At 34.3% G+C, this 24,593-nt stretch overlaps 1 protein-coding gene across 1 annotated transcript in view; it reads left to right on the forward strand.

The window, feature by feature from the left end:
• Positions 1-24,593, forward strand: part of LRRIQ1 (leucine rich repeats and IQ motif containing 1) — a 123,056-nt gene that overhangs the window by 12,484 nt on the left and 85,979 nt on the right. The window contains exons 10-15 of the mRNA XM_068936546.1: positions 1,315-1,465; positions 6,509-6,702; positions 7,466-7,593; positions 13,731-13,804; positions 14,126-14,219; positions 21,659-21,832. Coding sequence (XP_068792647.1) covers positions 1,315-1,465; positions 6,509-6,702; positions 7,466-7,593; positions 13,731-13,804; positions 14,126-14,219; positions 21,659-21,832 — 815 coding nt within the window. The remainder of the gene's footprint in view (positions 1-1,314; positions 1,466-6,508; positions 6,703-7,465; positions 7,594-13,730; positions 13,805-14,125; positions 14,220-21,658; positions 21,833-24,593) is intronic.

Consider the following 24,593-nt stretch of genomic DNA (forward strand, 5'->3'; position numbering starts at 1 on the left):
TATTATAACATCTCAGTTATGGAACTTGACAACTTATATCAAGCAACTCTTTTTGCCTTTTTGATTTGAGTTTTTTTGCCGCTACCCATTCACAAGAAAGTTAATGTGCCTGTATTATTTACAGAAGTCTTGAATGTTTCTGCTTAGTAAATCCTATTTTTCCAAAGTGTGTTTTTATTTTGTTCTGGCAAAACCTCTTAGAAGATACACTTTTAATTATACTTTATTAATACTTTAATAACAATATATATTAATAATACTTTAAGAATAATATTTTATACTTTGATCGTTCCAGTTAACGTGTCAGTCTTCTTCCGTTCAACCTAAATGAAGGAACAGTCTTTTCTGTAACAGCTGAAACAATCCAAGACTCTTTCATGGGTGTTTCTGGCATAGTTAAAGTAGCTGCCCCTTTGCTTCACTTGGACATTAATTCCTACTTGATATTGCCCCTTTTAACTAACTTTTAAGCCATATCAATTCCCTGCTCTGCCTTACCTGTACAAGTGAAGGGGCTGTCCAAAGGCAGGAATCAGTGTTATGGCTTCCAAAGGAAACCTCTGTGTACCTATGCCTGCAGTTGGAGCTAGCACCTAAACCAAGTCAGTTTGTCAGTTTGTTAATTCTGGAATAGGAATTAGACTCTTGGGCTTAACTGACTTGTTATAAGGGCAGGGAATTTAATATTTTTTTTGTTGTTGTTTTCTTTGGGCATCTGCAGGTGAATAAGAGAAGTAAATATTAAAAGCAGGAAATAGTAAAAGAGAAGTCAGAAGAAGCACTATTAAAATGGCTTGAGGAGGATGTAAAAAAGAGCAAGAGCTTTTTGGGGAAGAATATTAGCTAAAAAGCATGTTAATGCTTGTGTCCAAAGAATACCTCTAAAGGGAGTTATTCATTAATTTTTTGCTTTTTAATAGATCGGATTCTATCAAAGTCATACCTATCTTCATTAGCATCTAGTAAATGTGATGGCTTCTATGCAGTTTTTTGTTCAGTCTCCCAGACTTTGTGTAGGTAGGAAAGTGTATTTGGGAAGGAGCACCCAATCATTGACTACTTATACTATTTCTTTAAACTTCTGGGCGTTGTTGGAGACAGAATGCAATGTGAGATATCTCTTTGTTCTGTTGCAGTGGACACACAAGCAGTTTTTACGACTCATCAATTTATTTTCCTAATGGAAAAAAATAGCAATGCCCTTACTATTAGCTAGAAGTTTAAGTTAAAAATGAGCAATGGTGATAATGTCTACCATATTCGTATGCTTACTCTGCTATTTTGCTTGTTTAATATTCTTGTTCTTTGTCACAGGAAAACAACATTCAGCTCATAGACTGTGAGAATCTAGAAAATCTCTCTGTTCTCATTCTGAATAAGAACCTTCTTTCATCAGTTTGTGGCTTAGGTGGCTGCAGAAATCTCAGAAATCTTGAACTTTCCAGCAATAGAATCACTCGAATTGGTAAGAAAATTATGAAAAATTATTCCAACTTGTGTAAAAGCATATTTGTGCTGTTTACATTCAGTATTATGCTCAGCTTGGATTCAGGGCCAGCCAACTGCTAAGCCCAAGGAGAAGAATGAGGAAACAGACTTGGAATACATCTACGTTTTAGAGCACGGTCAACTTGACATTTATTTGCTCTATAGTTATACTGCCATATATTCCATCTGCCATGTTATATAGCTGTTGTCAGGCAAATAGACCTACAGTCCTTCCTAGAAGAGCCCCTAATATCACCTGCACCAGCTCAGTTGGAATACGTGAGTAGCCTGAGTTCAGCCTATCTACAAAGTCAAATCATTCAGAGACTGGCCTTGCAACTGCAGGGAGTTCCAGCATGTTCCTATGACTGACACAGTAAGTAGGTATATGCAAATCATATTATTTGTATGAGTGGATGGACTGTGCTAACGCTGTGTCACAACTGTTCTTTCTACTGAAATGCTGCCCGTTCCAGTTCCAAACTGTTGTTCCACACTTCCCTCCCACTGTGGCTCTTCAGTGCTACTGATTGTTCCAAAGCTGGGAAAAAAAGAATGAGTCTAAGGTTACAGTAGTGTGACTCATTTAGGTGTTGGCATACCTGCTGTGCCTATTTTATTTATGGAGGCAGCATGTTTTATTTTGTTAGATCCAACAGTTGCCAGGACCTAACAAGTATCTTTTAACATGCAGTCAACCAGTTAGAATTCCCATGGCCCCAGATCACTCAACAGATGCCTCACTACGTGAAAACTTTGTGCCAGGAGATAGATGTTTTCTGTTGACCAGCCAGGAATTTCTCATATACAGAACAGGTATTCACCTGTCTGCCTGTACTGTCTTTGAGAATGTAAAGTGCCTAAGGGGCAAATATTGTATCGCAGCTGCTGGCAAGCCAAAGATATTGACTTGTGGGCCTTGTAGATTTTATATAGGTGTAATCAGGATCCAGAGTGTTTTCTCACTGACACTTTGAAGAGCTGGAAACTACAGTGCAGTGAAAATAACTGAGGGCCTTGCTTTATGTAAGTGGAGCAAGTAGGTTTTTGGGTTTGGAATCATGTAGGGAGGTAAGACCATTTAGTGGTCCTTAAAAAGAAACGTTAACAGCCGAATAAAGGAAAATTGCCAGATCATTGCTTAAAAGGGAGTTCTCAATGCTGAAAGGAGCAAGTTTCCTCCAAGAAGGCAGCACAGCAGATAGAACAGAACTAGATTTAACAGTCTTCCTATGGCTATAGGGAGTGGGGTGTTGGTAGGTGGCATACTCTGGGATTTGTCAAGGGCACCAAAATACAGACATTTCAACAGAGATTAACCTTCAGATGCTTTACCTTTGAAATCAAATCACATGTCCTCATGGGCAAGAAAGAAAAATTTCATATGATGAAGTAATTCATTTTATGTAAACTGAAAAGTTGTTTGGGAAACTCAAAAAGGTGGATTTCTAGTTGTGTTCTTGGCCTGTGTTCAATTTGGAGATATTCCTTGGAAAGATTTCAGAGTTGGGACAGTGGAAAAGATATTATTTTGACTTTTTGTTTTAATTTAGACTTTTAATTTTCCTTAAAATATGTATAGTGGAGAACTACCGGGATGGGGGAAAATAAAATAAAACAGTTTTGAGGTTGATGAATGAAACACATTCACATATGAGATTTATTTTAAAAAAATGGTTTCTGTTGTCAAAAACAGGAGACTGAACCAATATGAAGATTGATAATGCAATCCCATGATAAATATCAAGGGCATAGTGAGGAGGAAATAGAAAAATTCAAGAAATTGTGTTCATACGTACAAACCCTCATGTAGATTTAGTAGGTTTAATGCTGATATTTTTAATATCTTTTGCCAATGAGTGAAAATAATCAAAATTTGAAATGCTGATGTTTGTGAACATAATTTACATTACTTGAGAACAGTCCTGAGAATAAAGGTTCTGGAATACTAATATTTACTGTAAAAGCACATCAATATCTTAAGGTGATCTGATGAAATAAACCAGTTGTAAGAAGTTTCTTCTGTGTCCTTGTGGTCAATAATGCTCTGTAAGATTCTTTTTCAGATATACTTCATTCAATAATAATATCTGCAAGATTCTTATAAAAATGGAATAGTGTAACTTGATTCAGCTTTTTCTTTTATTTATTTTCTTATTTAATACTTTATATTATCTCATTTAGGTTCTTTTATTCTTTTTTTTTATGTTTTGGAAGTTGCAGCACTGTGCAGTGTTCTTTGTTGGTTACACTTACTTCATTCAGGCTTAATAATAGGTGTTTTCTTCCCTAAGAAGTAAGGCTTATTTATAATACTTCTATTTTAATAACTTATTGTAGGAAACTTCAAGCATACTATGATTCTTTTTCACTAAAATATAGCATCAGTTGGGGAAAAATGAGAGTTGCCAGAATCCCATAAAATAAAGGTAGAAGTGTGAAAATTTATGTCTCAGTTATGCATGTCCACCTAATAATGCATGGTCACAAACTATGTAATAGCATTTGTAATATATTGAAATTCAGTGTATGTATTTGGAAGATGGATGCTATACTCTAGGGTTTTCTTATACACATAAAAAGCAGCATTTTAGCTTAATTCATAGAAAAATAACTTGTAGAAGTATGCTGGGAGTTTTGTAAAATTTCTTATGTTGCTCAATGCAGGGATGCTCTTCAAGCTGCTTTGGACCTACTGTTTTAAGAAAACCCATCAAGGTCTTTTTTAATTGGGCTTTTTTCTGTGTTTTTTTTTTTTTTTTTAATCATCATGTTCAGTGTTAGCTTTCACTCTTCTCTTATCATTTATCTCTGTTGCAAGTTACTTCCTAACTTCGTTGATCCTCTAAGGTAGACTCCCTCACTAACAGAGTCCAACTGCGTTCTTTGCAAATTGCTGAGACCTACTTATGTCAAGGGTCTCCACAAATCTTGTAGAAACCGTATACTTTTTCAGCAAAATGCATTTTCCCGTATACTAGCATAGCTGTTGTGTGCTGCATCGTATGTAAAGCAGACAGTATCCTCTGGAAATGTGCAGAAGACTTTCATGCTTATTTTTAATGTTTCATATATGTAGAACAAGTACTAAGATACTACCTTTTCTATTATATTTTTCTACCTCTTATATATTGATTGGATTGCATCCAAAATAGATCGAGATCCCATTGTATGCAGCCTGGGCATGGCTATTCCTAATGACATACAGTCTAATTAAACAAGACACATGGGGAGAAGGAGATGTAAAAAAGTGCGTTGTGCAGCATGCAAACTAAGAAATTCCTAGGTCCTGTATTAACTTCTTGCCTCTGCTTATCGTGTGTGTAGTCTATCCTTTGTCTCCCACTCCATGATAACTCGGTGCTTTTTCACTTACCAGCATAGCAGTATTGATCACTTCAAAATAGAAATGTAAAAATGGAAACAGCTTTTGTGAAGAAGTCTTGGAAGCTGTCAGTTTTATTAGTCTGCAATGAAATTGTTTAGAGATCGCTAGATGGTGCTAGTTCCCTTTTTAATTTTTTCCAAGCGTGAAAAACACCGCAGAACAGGATCTTGCAGCCAGGATAGTATGTCATGGGCGTGTTTAATTATTCTGAAAGAATTTCAAAGGCTTGCATATTGTTTCCTAAAGCTTGATTTGGAAGTTACAATATGAGATATCTGTTTTAGGTCTAGGATGATATCTCCTTAATATCTAATGCTTTTTCAGGAGAATGTGTTATTTCCAGTAAATATTTTCCTTTTCTAAGTTACTATGATTCAAAGCTCTCTTTTTTGTTTGTTTTTTAATATAATTCTGACTTTGACGTTTAATTTTTTTACTTCCAATTTTTTTGTTATCATTCATCTTTTCTTCCTCCTCCATAGTGTAAATAATCTATGGTGCATGCTGCTCTCATAATCCAGCTTGTTCTCAGAAGATAATCACAAAGACAGATTCACCTTTGTAGAGCTTGTCTGAGTCTCTTATACAAACTTGAGAGGCTTTGAGTGAGGTAAAAATGAGACAGGGTATTACATCAAACATTTGATCTTGTAAAAATTACTGGAAGTAATTTTTAAAAAGTAAATGGAGGAAGTCCCTTTTTTAGATCCCATTTGTCCCTTTTCAAAGGAGCTTTACTGCCAAGTATAGTTTAAAAAAAAAAAGTACTTGGACACAAAACAACTAGATACATCAGTGCTCTAGAGAGGTAGTTGTTACAGATCGTCTAGCATCACAAAGTGTCTGCTTTTACTGTTGTAAGAGGATGATTTGGGAAACTTTCTTTGAAAGGAATGGACACTGACATGAACTTTTCCTTTGTGTCTTTTTGTGCGAGACATATCACACATTCTTGCTTTCTACACTAGCTGGCAGGAGTAGGCTTGTTATGAGTATAATGACTATATCAGTATAGCTTTATACTTAGACACTAGACTTCTCTATAAATTCATCATAAAAATTGTTTTATCACAGTTCCTTAAAGAAGACACACTCATGTTAATAGTGCTGGTGCTGGCCTAGGTATATTCCATTAGCACAGTTTGTTCTCACCTTTCCGATAACTTTCTAAAGACCTTTTAAAATGAAATAATGAAAATTAACATTTAAACGGAATTGCTATTTCTATTCTTAGGACTGATTTTAAGAGGGCTGTTAGCATTTCACAAAGCCCATGGGTTCTGAATAGCAGTTATAAAACGTTCTAGCATAGTAAGTGTAGCTTATCACATTCTCTTCCAACAGAAGTGCTTGACGGGTTATGAACTGTTATTATTACCTAGTTAATGGGGCCAGAAATCTGTGAACTGTACACATTGTAAAGCTACATATACTTGTTCTTTTAAGCATAAGAAAAAGTACTGTTTGAAAGGGTCAAAATAGAGTAATAATTTTAAAAAATTGTACGGGACTAATAGTAATTGTTACTTTATGCAATATGAGTATATCACAACTTCAGAGTATTTTTGATACTGAGAAACCAACAATTTCTTATTTCAATGTGGTTTAATACAGCTTTCTTTTTTCACCTAGGTGGTTTGGAATCACTGAAAAGTCTTCAACAATTAATTGTGGATCATAATCAGTTAATCAGTACAAAAGGTCTTTGTGAAGCGCCTACTCTCATGCACCTAGACTGCTCTTTTAATCATCTCACGCAGGTTGAAGGCATTGAGAATAGTGGCCTACTTCAAATTCTGAAGTTACAAGGCAATAACCTCCAGGAGGTAAAGAGCTTTGAATTAAATGTGGTGTTTATTGTACATAATTCTTTGTTACCAGTAATGTTGTTCAGAATGTTGATCATGTGCTGTTTTGTTTGCTTGTGTTTTTTTTTTTCTTTTAGAGAGAGGTTTTTTTTTAGACACAAATGGCTAGTGCTATGGTTAAGTATTTTCTTGCTCCTAGGCCCTTCAAAAATTGTCCCTACAGTGATTATAGTTCCCTTCTTGGTTTATAGCAGATAGTCTTCAGTTTGCATTATGCAATGCTGATTCTCTGTTTAAAATGTACCAAAATATTATTGTCACTACAGAGAAGTAGTAACTTAGGTTAATTTCATGAATACTGATTCTTCAAAAGTTGAAGTGTGTGTTGCAGTGCTCAAAATAAGAAACTAGTTTGCTAACTGTACACTTAATTATCTTTACTGACAATGACTCTTTCTTAAATATGTGAGATGAAAACCATTTTCAATAAGCAGCAAATAACTGCAGAAATAAAATTGTAAGACTATGGCTTTCGAGCCCTTTTAAAAAATTATGCTGGCTATTCAGTCTACGTAGAAGACTGAGAAATATTTACTAGCTGATATGTAGAAATTATATATAACAATTGATACATATATAATAAGCAAATGATACGTACGTCCAAAGTGTGCTTTTACTTGTATTGCTTTAGTAATGATTGATGAAAAGAATCTGGCAAGCATTCCATTGTTGTTTCTCTAATTTGATATTAATTTTAAATAAGTTTCTCTTTTCAATTTAGCTTCCAAGACTGGAAAATCACGTTCTGCTAAGAGAACTGTATTTGGATGACAATAGCATCTCTTCTATGAGAACATTTTCTTCATATTGGTTGCCTTTGTTGCAGGTTCTTTCACTGTCTCAAAATAGGTAAACAAAAACATTTTTCCATTTAACAAAATTGATACAGTGTTTACTAACATAACACTTATCTTTCTGAACGTGCTAAAAATATTATTACCTTGTCCAGTTCTTTGAAAAAATGTATTGACAAGTAATGGCATTGGCCACTTTTAGCTAAGAAAATTTGGAACAGCAGTAACTATGAAAAGTAAATTTTTCTATTAAATGTTATATGAAAATAATTTTTGAGCATTGTGGTATTATTAAAAACATAGTGGCTTCTTTTTTTCCTTACTTTAGCAACTGTTTTGAGAGTATCCCTGTCGAACTTCATATTTCACAGCCAGCTTATTCAAAAAAGACTTTGAAGGGTATGTTAAGTGCAGCTATTGGAGTTAAAGAGTACAAGTTACAACGTTCATTAGGTTGTTTTTATTTCATATACATGATGTGTTAATGCCCCAAAAAATAAGCTTTAGTACTGCTTGTTTGACTTTTGTTATGGTTCAGTTTGAAAAGTATAAAATAAAAAGGATGAATCAAGACAAAAAGCATAAAACTAGACCATGCACTAAAGGACTACGTAATTAATTTTCTGTTACGTTTTGTGAACTGATCTTTATGTTTATGGAATTAGAATGACCAGGTATTCAGAGTCAAAATCTTGATTCTTCCCACTCTTTTCTCCTAACTTATAATTGTTCCTTATTGTTGTAATTGAATATAATTTTCTATGTTTTAGTAGGAAAATGGATTTTGATAGTAAATCAGTATGAATTGATGTTTTTTTTCCATATTGTCAGTTTCATTCTGAATACGACTTATCTTGTTTAAACACTTAAGAGTACCTACTTCTGAACTAATCACTCACAGTTCCTGTTATAGTTAGTGAAGAAAAGGAGATCCTTCTGGAGTGTGATTCATCTGCAATTTTTAGACGTCTGCTTTGAGATTAATTACATCCTACAAGTGTCTGTTCATCTTCATTGACTCTTTACAGAGTCTAGATGACCAGCTCACGTGTAGGTATCTACATTTGAACTGATGAATTCCATCCTATGTGACAAAGTCAACTAGCTGTGAGTCTGGGAGGAAAAGGATCTGTAAGTCTGAATCCAGTTATCATAAAGGATGTTCTTATTTATGGAAAATTTATTACTATTTGAATATATAAATTTTATATAACTTCTCAGATTGTTTTCAGGTCATTTCTAATGAAGTAGCATGCATGTGACCTCTGAGTTGTAAATATATCAGAACTCAGTCTTCAAGTTTTTAATGATTTTATTTTTGTTCTTTTGGATGGAGAAAGTGCTTCCTGCCTGTGACTAATGAGAGCATTACTTATTAGCGTTAGATTCTGAACCATCCATATTAATTTAACTTGGAATCTTAGATAAGAATATAAGGCTATATGCATGAATTTCACAAATTGTTTTGTATATTGTGCTTTTTGGGATTTTTTTTTGTTTTATCTGTTCGTGTTCTTTCCTTTATTTATCTTCCCGTGGAGCACACGCTAGTGTGGCTATATCTTCTTGCAGATTTTCTCCGCTTTGTTTTTGTTAATGTTGAGGAGTGGCTGCACTGTGTATCATAAGCTATTTTCAAAACTGCTTGAAGGCCTGACGTGCTTGCCATGGAGACAACAAAATTAGGAGTATGGTATCAGACATAGCTGGAGTGCAGCCTCTGGATCTAGGTTGTGCTCAACTGACTATGTAGATGGACCCTCTGTCACTTACCCATCCCATGGTCTTATAATTTTTATTCTCCATTGCACTGCTTCTGCTTTTCCAGCAGCCAAGCTGAGATGCAATGTTTAGTCAGTTGAATTTCTCTTGCTAAACTGGGAGAGAACACATATTTATGCATCAGCAAATGAGATGTGCTGATAATAAACAACAAAAAAAATTCCTTTTCCTTTTTGTTTATAGCTTATCTTGAATCTGTGGGCAAGCAGGACAAGATAGCCTTAAATGCAGATTAAAAGCCTCAAAATTCCTGGCATTTCAGTAGCCTGCTCTGTTACACTCACTTTATGTACGCTTATAAGCAGCTCCATATGTGTCTGCTAGAGCATAAGTAACTCGATGTTCTATATAGAAGCAATGAATGTAATGGAGTAAGCTGTTGAAAGAAAAGCTGTTTCTTTACTTTTATCCTACATCTAGTGCAATTTTGTGATTTTTTGGGGACGATATTTTTTTCTGAGTGTGCACTGAGTGCCATTTCCTTTTTAGTGATTGCAGGAAGCCCGTATAATGGTAATGCTGTGAATCTGTGTTCTTTCTAAAAGTAAAGTACTGTGAAAAAAAGTCTTACACTAATTTACAGGTTTTCTCTTTCTGAGATGCTTTGACTATATCTTAAACCAGAAATAGCTAAAGAAAAAACTCCAAAATAAAAAATAATTCTATTTTAAATTTACAGTAAAACAACAGTAGAGCTAAATAACACATGCTGATACGCTCCTTCAAATATACCAATGGCAGCTATTTCACCACTACCGCTTTTATCAAAAAGCGTGTTTTCCTGTGGCTTTTACATACCAAGCATATCTCAATCCTTGCAGTCAATGATGTTGACTTTATCACGATAGAAATGGTGCTATGAAGATCTGCATTCTCTTTTATAGCAGCTGGAGAACACAAGCGTTAAGTTGGTTTATAAAAGGAACACTTTTATTCTTTATTTGAGTAAACACTTTTTTGTAGGAGAAATAAAACCTTTCCCGTAGGACCAAAATTAATACATATTTAATGTGTATTAAAAGGTCCTATGGTATTTATAGTTACTTGTAATCCAGCTTAATTATTTAGCGTCTTTGCTAATTTCTTCTTCATATTAAAGTTTTACAGTGAGACATTAAATTAAGCTACGGTTCAGATAGCCAATACACTTTCATGTGCAATTTCAAAATACACAAATTTATCTCTCTTAACATTTCTGTTTTCATATGGCAAGGCTCATTTTTTGTTATATGTAAGATATTGTAAGGGTGGTAGATAAGAAGTTAATTTAAAAAATTGAAATGAGCAAAAAACGAACAAAAATTCCATTTTGGAGGAGGATTGAGAGGTGGGGTTTGGCCAGATTCATATTCTTTGTGAACATGTTGCTTATAGCATGTTTTGCAGCTGCATTTATACTATTCTTAAACAGCTTATAATAGAAATGTTAAAAGATCGGCTCACTACTTTCTTAATATGTATTGTTCTCGCTGTTTAAATTAGAGGACATTTATGTTTTTAAAACAACATCTCCGATATAAGAGTTGAGCTCACTGTCACTTCAGGCTATTGTATTTTGAGGATTTGATGACTTTTCCAGAGTCATTTTGATAAAACTAATTGGCACTGGATATTGAATTCAATCAATCATGAAAAAGTTATATTTGGATATATATATATTTTTTTTCTTTAGAAGACTGGATTTTTTTTACATTTGCAGCAATTCCTTTCTGATGATGTGTTTATCTCTAAGAATCTGATGCCATGGACAATACTGTTGAAGTATTGCCTGCCAGACTATTCAAGGAACAAGTGGCTGACTGACAGAGTTCCTATGTTATGTTTGATTGCTTCTTGTAGATATGATGAATATTGTAAACAAAAATGTTGTTCTTATTTTTAAAGAATGCAGAAGAAATATGAGCATTACTTAAATATCTCAATCAATATAAAATTCATTCTTAATTATCTTGCCCTCTTTCCTGCTAACCTCTCATTAACGTCAATGATAATTTTTTCTTGGGAAAAGCAGACACTAAGCAAAATTTGGACCGTTCTGAGCAGTAATTGGTATATATGTTCTGAAATGTAATCTTTATTTTCTCTGGTGCATGCTTACAACTCTTCTAGTCTCTTAAATCTTGTTTTCTGACTTGAAATTTCTGTGGTTGTCATGCCCTGTCCTACTACAACCTTAAATGGGAGCAGAAAGAGGAAGCTGTAGCTTACTTTTTTGTGAATATCTTTTACTTTTGTGTCTTCTTTGTAATTTATATCTCTCATATGCCCAGGGCTAATGTGACAAGGTCAAGTAGTATTGAGTTTTCAGTAATGTCCTTTGTCTTTCTGGTTTGAATTTTCTTAGGAAAAAAATTAACAAAGAATGTCAGTAAAAGGAGAGCTATAGAATGACGGGGGAAAGGTTTAACTCTCATAATGCCAGCAGCAGACAGGGATAGTCCAGCAGTTAAATAGGATTTCTAAATCATCACGGCATAAAATGACAAAGATCCACATACCTAACACACACTGTAGATCAAAAGATAATGAAATATTTTTTTTTAGAAAAAAAGATATTGCAAAAATTATTTTTCAGTCGCTTGTGCCAAGTACAACCTTTATTTTCCTGGGAATATGTGAATCTATAATCTGCTCATGGATTTTTTAGTTTGTGTGGCCATAGTGTTTGCCACTGATATCTATATTGACAGCGGTTATGAATATTAAATATATTTATATACTATTGACTGGTCGTGAGAAACTTTGCTCAAACACTGATATTTGTAGTACCATGTCTATTCATGAGGCTTAATGCTTTTTAGATTTAATGCTTCATATTCATTTGATTCCCTGGAAGATTATCCGGGAGATAATAGGACTAAATAGGACTAAACTCAGGACTATTTTAAAGTATAGTTTGTGGAAAACATTAAAATGTAGTGACACATATTTAATTGACTTCATGTCTGTTTCTCTAAATCTAAAATTAAAATGTTACATTTTCATATAGAAATTCTTCTTTGTCAACTGAATGTGGAAATTAAATGCATTTTTTTATCCTGCTTATATGCACATTTTCAACAATAATAAAGAATCTACAATCAAAACTTAGTTCAGAATTTGTGAACCAGAATTAAATCCAACTCTCTGTCTTTCAGTTGAAATGCCTCTGTTGAAGAACAGGATATAGTCACACATTTCGGCAGCAAATGAGCATTTTTGTCTCTGACCAGTTTTAAGTTTGTTGAGTGAGTAGATTTCATTTTTTCACATGGTCACGTTTCTGACCATAAGAATTCCGATTTATAGCTTTCAAAGTCAGGTACTTATTACCCTCAAAGAATATTACTTTCCCTTAAAATTAACAATTATGAAGTGACCACACACATCGCCGTTATTTTTCTCTGGTGCTTCTTAGGCCTCGTTGCTACAGAAATGAAAAAAGTTACCTGAAAGTGTGTTTTTAAACAGATTTAGTGGATTTAATATGTTTTTGTACATAAACATTCTGGATTCATTTGAAGACTGTCTTTTTGACTGATCTTTTTGCTATCCCCTGTTCTTATTTATGATAAAATAAACTTTTTAATCTGAAAGGCAGTATTTGGAAACAGCATTGCAGTTGACTGAGTGGTTTAAACATATTCTTAGGTACAGCAATGTAAGTTTGTAGGTAAACAGATTATTTAAGGACACTGAATACTATTAATTTTAATGGTTGTGATGGTCCAAGATAGCCTTTGTCCAGGTGAATATCAGCTCAGTTTCTTTATATGTACTTTCCAATGCTACAAATGTGAATTTTGTCATAGCGTTCCCACTGCTTTGCTGCTTTACTGTGCAAGAAAAGCTCTGATTTGCAAAAAGAGCAATTCTCTAGCTGGCAGCTGTCTCGCACTGTGTTACAGAGCTAGTAAGACAGAGGAAACATTAAAAAGGACCTACAGGACAGTGCAGCCTTGATCTGTTAAGAAATTCAATTGTGATTCAGTTACTATGAGTAATTAGAAATAGAGGAAAAAGAAAGAGGAAAAAGAGATTTTTTTTCATTTCCAGAATCAGGGCTTTTTGTTACATGGATGCTAGTTATGATGCCTAAAGGAAAGCTAATTGAATCATCTGTACATTTTACAAGACTGCAGATCCTCAGAATTCAATATAAGAAAAACAGAATAAAATGTTTACCAAATAAAACAAAACATTAGTGAGTAAGTATCAAAAATTGAGCTGAGTTATTGCTACTTGGAAGACAAAGAAATGCTTTCAAGTTAAAGGAGGAATTTCAGTAATTAATTTTAGCACCTTGGATAGCTAAATGAATATTTACTCATATAAATGAGTATATTCCCATAACTGCAAATGACTCTGCTGCCTGCCTCTTTGTGAACTACTGCTGTTTTAATTGAAAAGATTGCTCTGTTTTGTTCTTAGTTTGACTGAGCTTGCACCTTTAAATTCATGTATATCTCTGGAAAAACTGGATCTCAAAAATAACCGCTTGTCAGGTGAGTTGTCTAAAAACAAACAAAAAAACTCCATAAAATAAAGGCAAACTCGATCCAAACAAGAACTTTTAAAATGAATGACAAACTTAAAGTTGAGTCTGAGTGTTCAAATATTATTTATAGTATATACTAATATATAAAGGATATAAATATTTTTCAAACATGGATGTTACTAATAACTGTACAGTATAGCAGAATTGCTTGTAGTACTTCATAGTTTTGGTACCTTTTGCTTTCATATGGATTTTAAGCAGATATAGTATAAATGATATGATTCCGTGCTCAACTTGATATTTAATTTTCTTTCCTAATACAATACAGACCTTAAAAGTGTCATTACATGGTTAAATGGCTGCCACAAACTGAGTGAGTTGTCACTCAGTGGAAATCCCCTTCTCCATGAAAGGAACTGGAGGTAAGGAAGTTGACTTGTTAAATAGAAAAATGAAAATTAACCAAAATCTAGATGTAAGCAAGTATTTCTTAAATTAGTTAAATAGTAATCAGAGGATATTAGTAAAATGCATTTTTAGTCCAAATACCTTAAGTTTGTGTCACCAAATAAGTGTCCGGAATCATTCTTTACCTGCCTTTATGCATTAAAAAGTTGATGTGTAATTTTTCTAGATTTGTGGCAACATTTGCAATGCACAGTATAGATAGTTATGTAGGTGCACCAGCATTTTTGTGTTAATGGAAGTACAGTTTGAAAAAAAAAGGTTTAATAATTTTTCATGTGACATAACGTTAAAAGAATTTTATTATTTTAGAGATTTTTAATTTGAGCCAAAGGGCTGAACTTTTGTGAATGAGAAAAACCTATGCATTGTAAATACCAATCTTTTCTTCTATGTCTCTGCATTAATACAAAGACATATATAAATATGTAGTTATGAGAGGAATTAGAGAGCCAGTATGGTTTACCATCTTGGAAAAATATGCATTGTTTTAAATATGAATTATCTTACATCCGTGATTAATTTCAAATATGAGGCTGATCTTCAGTTTATTTTTCTGTGATTAGTGACCTGAGATTTCTTCTGAGTTGTTGAAAATGTCCATCCGCTGCAGGCCTAATAATAGTAAATCTACAGAAAGTAGTCCAGGTAGCAAAGGAGTTAAGACTACTTCTTCATTTCCAAACCGTTATTCTCTTAAACCTGTCTGCCATCATATATCTGCCTGTCTTGTCGTGAGTTCAGATAGATTCCAGGACAAAAAAAATTCTTCTGTGTTTAGTATTGTGTATTGTTTAAAGGACTCCCTTTACCTTTTCCTGATCCCTCTCCTCCCTTCTCAGCAAACACATACATACAGAAAATTTTAACACGTTTGAGACTAGCCAATTACGTACCCTGGAGTCGAACTAACAGTGTTCTGAGAGAGCAAAGGAGATGAAAATGGTGGCCTTCTGCAGCAAAAGTCATCCAAAGTGAAGGGAAAGAAGTTTTTGATACTTTAACAAGAAGAGACGTATTGATCAGAAATAGATAGTTTTGTGAGGAGGTCCACCATGCTTATTATCCTCTGAATTCTTTGTGGCATAACCAAAAGGGAGCGAAATATATTCCACCGTCTAAACAGTTGTTGGCCATAATCTGGAACTGATAGAGAAATGAGAAAGGCTAGCCTGTCTGGTCAGAACAGAAAATAGGAGAAGCTGACCACAGATTCCGCTAGTCACTGGGAAAGGTCTAACTGTTAGCATCAGTTCCAAGGCTCCCCGCCACCACTAGGCATGAAATATTGGTCACAGTCAAGGGTTTGATCTGGTAATACTAATTAGTGTATAATAGATAGCAAAGAAAACGAATCCAAAGGGTAAACTCAGATCTAATTTAAGTGAGCTAACTGTCCAGAAGAAACTGGAGAAGTATCACAACATAACCCAGATTGCTGGCAGAACTACATTTGTTTGATGTTAATTTGAGGTAATATATAGGTTAATTCATTAATTTGACATAAATTTACCTTTCTTTGGAAATGTCAATAAATGTCTAGACAAAGAATGTACCAACAGCGTCTACGATGACATAAAAATCCATTCTTTTTATAAGCTATAGATGAACATTTCCATCATCTATATTTATGGTGGTAATATATATAAAGGATATCTTTTGTTTCCTTGTTTTGTGCAGAGTCAACTCTACTCAAATGTATCTGTGCAAGGACCTGGGTGAAAATTGAGCTGTGTCAGGTCTAATGGTTTCAAAATCGCTTCACCGCAATTCTTCCTTTGCCCATTTCCAGTTCCAGAGCTTAAATGCAAAAAATTCTATCCACAATCATTCAAATTAAAAAGGGAGCAAAGAAAAACCAAAGAGTTTTTGAGGAAACACAAGGCAAAAGCGCCATTAGAAACTTCTCTGTGAATCTTCCAGTCCTTTTACTTTCAAAAATTTATAATTAAGGAACATAGGAGGTTAAATTAAAAAAAAAAAAAAAAAACCCAACAGCTTCCGCAGTTTCTGTTTTGCAAGCATCATTACAGCATTATAGATTAATATTAGTCTGCCAAAGTATTGCTTCATTCCTTCCCATTCTTTAATCCACCAGAAAAAGCTGAAAAAAACCCTATGAAAGGACCAGTGAATAAACAGCTGATTCTTTACTCTCATGAAACACATTCCTATGCCTTGAGTTTCTTGGTGTTTGCCTTGCCAAGCAAATGTTACCTTGTAAGTTTTGCATACAGTAGAGTTTGGCACTTCTAAATAAATGAAAAAGAACAGTGTAGGTATACACAAAAAAATTGTGAGGTACGTGCAAACATTAACACAAATTGGAAGAGAATTATTCAAGAGAACAAATAAATTTGAATTTATGATCTTTATTTTCTAAGAACTCCTGTTTGTCATTTTGTTTAAATGGAAATCTTGATATTCGGCCTGGTATTTGGAGTCTTAATAAAAGGTTGTTTGCCAAATCTGCATGCCATGGTTTCTCCCAAGTTTATCTTTTTTGTTAAAGGTTTTCATGACATCTAAATACAATACTTCTAAGACTTTTTTTTTTTATGTGATAGGTTTAGAAAGATTAATTAGGACATTTTAGTTCAGTATTTTCTGTTCCATTCACAGAATAGGAATATGTATTGAGCTGATTTGGTACAGACGTTTATCACTCAGAGATTTTGCAGTATACATATTGCTTCATCTCTGTTCTCCTGAAACAGCGTATAAATTTAAATTGGCAGATTTACTGTGTTACATGTGGTTGAATAACTGAAAGCCTTGTCAGCTCCTAACAGAATACTTTTTTGATAATTCAAGTGATAACTACCAAAAAGCTTTTCAGAAATCGCCTTTCATTTTTCTGAATAATTGATTATAAGGCTAAATTTTAAATGCAAAAATATATGAAATGCCTTCATATAATTATTCATATCTCTGGGATATCAGTGTTTTTAGTGGCTCTAACCTGTATTTTTAAAAGGAAAATTTAAAGTTTATCCTAAGAGGGCTTATATGTACATTATTGACTCTATCAGAACTTTGTTATTTAACTCCTGTTTGCCTTAGTTTCAGTATTTGTAAAATAAAGGTAGCATTTCTTCCATGAAAATTCTGTCAGCATTACTTCATTCAAAGGTAAATACAGTATAAGATTCTGTAATTCCTAATTAAGGAAAATAAATGTGCTGTTTAATTGTAAGCTTGGGCATAAGTTAGTGAGTTTTCTATGCTGTTTAAGTGCTATCTTAAGTGAGTACTTTTCTTAAGGTAAATGTAGAAATTATGAAGATGATATATGCCCTGTTTGTGACTGTGTTTATTTTATAAACTTTATCCATTGATTTGTCCACAATACCTTCTTTTTCAGCCTGAATTCTGGTGTTCCCCTTTATCGTCTCGGTTTACGACGTTTGGTTTATCTTCAGTGACTTTAGCCTTCTGACTGAGGTTTTGTCTGATGCAAACTTTATTACCTTATTTTGCATTTCATTACAGTATCTGCATAGAGCTATGACCATCCATTCATCCTTTTCTCCTTTACTTTAGTCCTACAGTGGTTTTAATGTTCTTTTGTTTCTTTTTCTGATTAATCAGAATAATCTGAATATTCTTGTACTGCTTGCTTGTCCTTCTCAGAACCACCAGTTACTAACTGTCCATCCCACAGCTCCTTGTAGTGTTTCTCTTTTTGCTTTGTTGACTTTTTATTTTCTTGTTTATTCCTTTCCATCACTTCATCCATCTTCTGCTTAAAAGACTTGCTGCTATGGCAACTTGAAAAGCAGTAGTACATTCCTATCTGTAGTGAATGCATAGAGGAATCCTTAGCTTAGCCTCTTTAAAGGGAAAATTTTTAGAAGAAGAAGAAGTGGGAAGTAATGGTTGATTGCGTTCTAGTAGCTGAAGCTTAAGTGTTGTTGCTGTTGTTGTTCTTCTGAGAGATCCTTGACAACAGAAGTTAGTTGTTCTTATGATTACAAGAGATGCAGGCGTAAAAATAGTGTTATTCTTTCCCCTCCGGTGACATACAGTACGTATCTCAAACTTGGAGAATTGGTTCCAGAGGCTATTCCATGTGCATACATAAAATCTGGAAAGGCAGAAAGGAAGCTTCCTATGTATATTGAGGCTCAGTCATCACAGTCTCTGAAATGAGTAGTTGTGATAGAATTTAATAAAAAGGCACATAGATGGGATGTTTGTACAGTTTTTCCGTATTATAGTAGAAGTCTGCTGATTTCTTGAGAATCTGGTTGTGTGAAACCCTGTACATAGGCCAATACCTTGTAAACTTAAAGGTGTCTGGGAGGACTGATCATCAGAAGTACAGTAGCAGTCTTGATTTAACGTAGTGTTCTTTCACTTCCCTGAGAGTTAACACTTCCTAGTCCGCAGATTTCAAGGGCAGAATGACAAATTAAAAATTCAATTTTAGTTTTTTAGGTGATGTTTCAGAAGACACGTGTTGAAGTGGTAGACTGTTTCTTGTAGTGAACTCTTACTGTGATTCCATTAAGCTTTTAATCAATAAGAATTTAAATCATTATTTTTTTTTCAGCTAAGGAAATCAAGTATTTACTTGGGAAAGTATTAACATAATAAAATATTTCTGAGGATACAAAGTAAGACATAACAATTAGACTTTCATTTCAGATGCAATTAAAATAGATGATTGAGATTTTTGATTAGTAAAGTTTTTTGTTTGTTTTTTAAGTTTAGCAAGTAGAAACGTTCTTCATTCCATTTCTGCCAAAAGTGCTGTCATAAAATGGAGGGATATACAGTTTATATAATTATTTTTTAGAATTATTATTAGTGATCAGAATTTTTTATTTCCTTTTCTTAATTTACCACCTTCTGAACAATTTATTTTCAAGCCACAGAAATATGCTCCTAGAAGTAGTGTGTATATGGGATCTTCCAGAGCTACTTCCAGGTGTTTAATAGTAGCATATAATGATCGCTTTTACAAATATTTACTTGGACACTCATTTCTGTAACTATTTTTTAAAATTTAAGTTGTTCCTTGTATAATTTCAAGGCAGTATTTTGGATTGCCTGAGTATAAAGACAGCCAAATTGGGGGCATTTGTGCTCTAGAGGATGCAATGTATTAAGAGGGCGAAAAAAAAAGAAAAACTTACAAATATATCTTTCATTAAAGATCTTTGTATAAACTTCTGGTTAGTATTTCAGTGGAAAAACATATTTGGCTTTTTTAGTTAGAAATGTTCAAGTTTTTTGAAAGATAACTTTATAAATATTTTTTTTTTCTTTAAGTGAAGGGACCTATTTGCACTCCCATGGTTATTGGATGTAGTTTTGTGAGTAAAATTCAGTGGCTGTGACAATATATTAAGTTCCCATTTGCATTGCCTTAATTTCCACTGTTTTACAGAACTAATTTATTTCACTTGTAACTTGGAGGGGAAAACCTTTCTGAATTCCAATTTAAGTATAAGAACTGATACTTTAGATTTCCCTTAGATGTTTGACCCAATAGAACTTTTACGATTAAACAAGAGATTCATTTATCTAGAGGATTTAAAGTATGCGATACTATAGAATATGGATTTGCTGAATACAGCATTGACCGTAACTTCAGGCAATGTGTTCTAGTGAACTTTACCTAACCCCTTGATACCAACAAAGGAATTAGTTGTAAAATTTCCCAATCGGTTTTGTACTTTCATGTCCAGCCAGCGATAACACCAACAAAAGTGAAGTAGTAGAAATTGCTCTTTAAAAATTAAACCCTGGGATCAATCTGAGCACTCCTAGGGGAATGTATTTCAATGCCATAATGATTTATAGAGCCTCTTAAGTGACAGAACTTCACCAGGAAGTTTTCACTAAATGAAATATTGACTCAGCCCTTCACCAGGAGAAACCCAGCTGGAAAAACTAGTGCTGAGATCCCATAGCTCTAAGACACAATACTTCCAGTATCAATCAACATGATATGACACTTTTTTTTTTTTTTTAATGTATCACCGTTCAGCATCAGCTTTGGTAATTCCTCTCTGTGTTAAGAGACTGTCTATCTAAAACCATCATTTTATTGCAAATGTATTTCAGATAGTGTTATCCTTACATGAATGGGCAATGAAGGAGGAAAGTTTTGTATCTGCATGAACCAACATTCTATTCTATTAAGCCACATTTTGGAATATTCTAATTCAGTCATAGAAACTTTCTCTGATTTGAAACCTGATGTTATAGTCTGAACTAAGTAATCATTTTTTACTTTTGCAGGAAATAGGGAGTTCTAACATTTTGAAAACCACGTTATCATTTTTTAATAAAAAGGGAGCAATAAACATTCTTTCATTTGGGTTATTTAAAACTAATTTAATGAAAATATTGAGTGTTGACATACTGATTTTAATACTTTTACAATCTTACAACTTTAAATAAATTTGGACTGACATATGAAATATGTGAAACAGTTGCAGTACTAGACTATATTTCACAATAACCTAAAGGAGGTGCTTGATAGGGTTATTTTTTAATCCAGGCAGGTAACTGTTAAATACACCTAATGTGTAAATATGTAAATATATTTAATGGATACTTAGAAAGAATTAAAATGAATTGCTTTGATAGCTACCTTTTTTTTAATGAGGTGAACTGAATGCAATCTAGTTAATAGCAATCAACAAAAGCTCCGTATGTGTAAATACAGAAACTGAGATCAGTTCTTTTAAGGCACAAGATGCTCATGTATACTGTTGATGCTCATGAATGTATGGAGCTAATAGCCATTGTGCACACAGTTTTTTGCACTATTTTCCCCTCACATAGCACTTCTGTAATTGCCAATAGATTTTTTCCTGTCAGTCAGGCTAAATTTATTACTATTTTATGAGATTTATGCAAATGAAGAAGAAGATAAGACTGACAGTGCTGGCTTTGCATTCTGTGCAGTTTTTAAATCAAGGTCTCTAAACGCATCAGCAAAATCAGTGCTGTATCTTAATCCTATGGTTTAGTTTGCTGTGTTGCCTACTGATCAAATGCATTGCAGGTGCCTTTGCACAGACATGTCAGATTTTTCTGTTGTTGTTTAAGTAGGTGAAACGCTAGCCCCAGTGAACTGAGACTGTTTTCATTGACTTCACTGGGTGACCTCAGTGTCTCAGCAGTGGTCTGGATATCAACAAAGTATGAAGAAAAATTGCTAAGAAAGTGATTTTTCATATCAGTTTTGAGATTTTTAAAGAAAATACCTGTAGTTAATATATTAAAATATGAAGTAAGAACAAATATATGAAAATTTATAGAGAACTATCATAACATTCTATATCTTTATCTAATTGTATCAATAAAATTGGAGTTCTAGCATAGGTGGGTTTTTTTCATAAAGCTAATGATGGCTTTTTCCTTTCTCTTTTCTAAGGTCTTCTCTATTTAAGGTCCTTAATAGTTTACAGTTTCTTAATGGAGAAAACTTAAATGATTGCACTTTACTCACAACGGAAAGAATCAAAGGATCAGAATCAAGTTTTCTGGAACTTTGTCAATCTCAAATTGAAGAAAATGTTCTACTTAAAAAAAAGGCTTCCGAATTGGGGTATGTAGTGATGTGAATACAAATTGCTTTCAGAAGCATGTTTTGATGTATCCTTAGTGTAGTTCACACTTTTCCTATGAATTTTACTTGAGTTTTTGCCTAGAAACGTGTATTATGTTAGGAAAGAAATTATAAATCATTAACAGGTGCAATATTCCTTGCACTGAACTTTTCTGAATATTAAAACCAAAAAAGCCAAGGCCCATGGATACTTTGATTTCTTAGCAGGTCCACGATATCTTTGCACTCCTTTTAATATCCAGCTTCTCTATTGATGTTTGGAAAGGTGGTTTGCCTGAGCTGGCCAGGTACTAAACATTCTCCCAGAGCAGGTGAAGCATCTAACATTTGACTATACTTTAGTCTGAACATCTGCTTATATACTTTGTTAGTTCAGGAGAAGTACCCACATTTTTTTCATAATCTAGTAATTTTGTATGTACACATAAGTATGTGTATCTATGGTGTCTTATTACAACCGAATGGGTTGTTATGTCCCATGTGTGGGGACAGACCAATGAGGTATTATTGGATGTTATGTCTTAGTGTGCTATTTAGTTAACTGCATTACTAAGTTACAATAAATTCTTCATAGCTCACAAAACTGAGATTTCATTGAGAAGGGATTAATATTAAAATTTAGATTGGAATTAGTTTGGAAGAAATTATATAGTGTAGTTTCTGTGACAGATGTAATGCTTGAGTGGCTCCTGGAACTCCTGTGTTTCTCTGTTGAGCCCTTGAGAAGGCATCTTCTCCATTTCTGTAATTCTTGGCTTCTAGTTTGCAGATGGGAAGCTGGTGCTTTCTGATCTGTTTAACATTTGAAGTAGTGTCCTTTCCTTTATTTTTCTGTTTAAAAAAAGGAAGAAAGGAGAAGAGAGGGGAAAAAAGGATAAAAGGAACAAGATTACTCCTTTTATGCTAGAGATCATGTTGTAATGTCCAGGATTTAGGACCTGTTTCGTTGATATGAAAATGCTAATCTAGTTAGGATATGATTTGTGATAGAGCTGTAATAAATTCTCACTTTCACATGCATTTCTGTGAGAAAGTTAGTGCAGGAGGAAGATGCTGTTCACAAAATTTAATGATTTATTTAACCACGGCCCAGGTGCATGGACAACTAGATGAGTAAAACATTTATTGGATGGTAAGGCTCAGAGTGTAGTGGTTAATGGGTCATACTACTATTTGCAGGCTGAGATTTGTTCTTTTAACATCTTAATTTCCTGCTCCAGGTCATTGATAAAGTGCACAGTTACCACACCTGTAGATGACACCAAATTTGAGTGTATCAATCTATATGCCTGAGGGCAGGGCTCCCATTCAGAAAGACCAAGACAAGCTGGAGGAATATAGGCGAACAGAAGCCTTGTGAATTCAACACAGACAAATGCAAAGCCCTCTTCTTTGGAGGGAATGACCCCTTGTAGCAATGCAGTCAGGGACTGGTTGGCTGGGTAGCAGCTCTGCTGAAAAGGATCTTTGGGTCTGGGTAGACAGCATGCTGAACACGAGCCAGCAGTGTGCCCTGGCAACAGAGAAGGCTAGCAACATCCTGGGCGGTATCAACAGGAACATGGCCAGCAGATCAAGAAAAGTGACTATCCACCTCTGTTCTGCACTTTTTAGATGGATAGAATACTGTGTCCGGTTTTGGGCTCCCCAGTACATGAAATACCTCAATAAACTGGAGTTTAGCGCATGGCCACTGAGATGGTCAGGGGGCTTGAGCGCATGCCCTGTGAGAAGAGTCTGAGGGAAAGGGGCTTGTTCAGCCTCCAAAAGAAAAGGAGTCAGGGGTGGAGCAGGCCTAATAGCAGTCTTCCAGCTCCTATGATAATCAAGAAGATGGAGCCAGGCTCTTTGCAGCAGTGGCATGGCAGAAAGAAAAGAGACATTGACCTAAGATGAAACGAGAGTTTCAGACTGAATATAAGGAAAAACCTTTTCACCGTTACTTAGAGTAGTAAAGCATTGGAAAAGATAACCGAGAAAGGTTGAGCTGTCTTCATTCTTGGAGAGTTTCAACACTTGACTGGATAAAGCCCTGGGCAACCTGATCTGATCTCACAGCTGACTCTGCTTTTGAGCAGGAGGTTGAACTAAAGACCTCCTGAGGTACCTTACATTCAGAATTATTCTATAATTCTAACTGAATTTTGTTGGAAAGAGCTTGCATATGTTTGAGAACAATAATGGGAATATATATGAATGTCTCTCCTTTCCTCCACTTCTTTCATGCGTAACATAACTAATTTTTCTTTTCAGATTTGTTATAAGTTTTTGAAAATTCATCCACAGCAACTTTTAAATTGGTAACTTTGACATGGTTCAAGCATCGTATCTGAAATTTAGTTGTAAAATGCATTTCTTATGGGTTAAAGTCCCCTATGTTTCATTTTGGCTAAAAATACTTTCTATGGATGATTTAAAAACCATTAAAAACTGCAGTTCGTAAAAGAAACCGTAAACAACATGTACATATATAGACCGTAACAGCACAGCTATTGTACATACGTACTGCAATGCTTTCTCCAAATTGACTGAATTAACGTGACGTTGCTTAAGAACAGGCCACAAATAGAGCAAACTTCTGTCCGTTTCACATCTTGCTAAGTTGTGAGCCCCTGTAGGTATGACCTGAAGTATGTAAGCTGCCAAAAGTAATCACTGCTTGGTTCCCTAATCCATGCTTCATACACCACTGCTGCCCAATTACGTTGTCCGTGCTGTTTCTGCCTGCAAAGTCACTGTT

This window comes from Struthio camelus, chromosome 1 (genome assembly GCF_040807025.1).
Source record: "Struthio camelus isolate bStrCam1 chromosome 1, bStrCam1.hap1, whole genome shotgun sequence".
Taxonomy (NCBI): domain Eukaryota; kingdom Metazoa; phylum Chordata; class Aves; order Struthioniformes; family Struthionidae; genus Struthio; species Struthio camelus.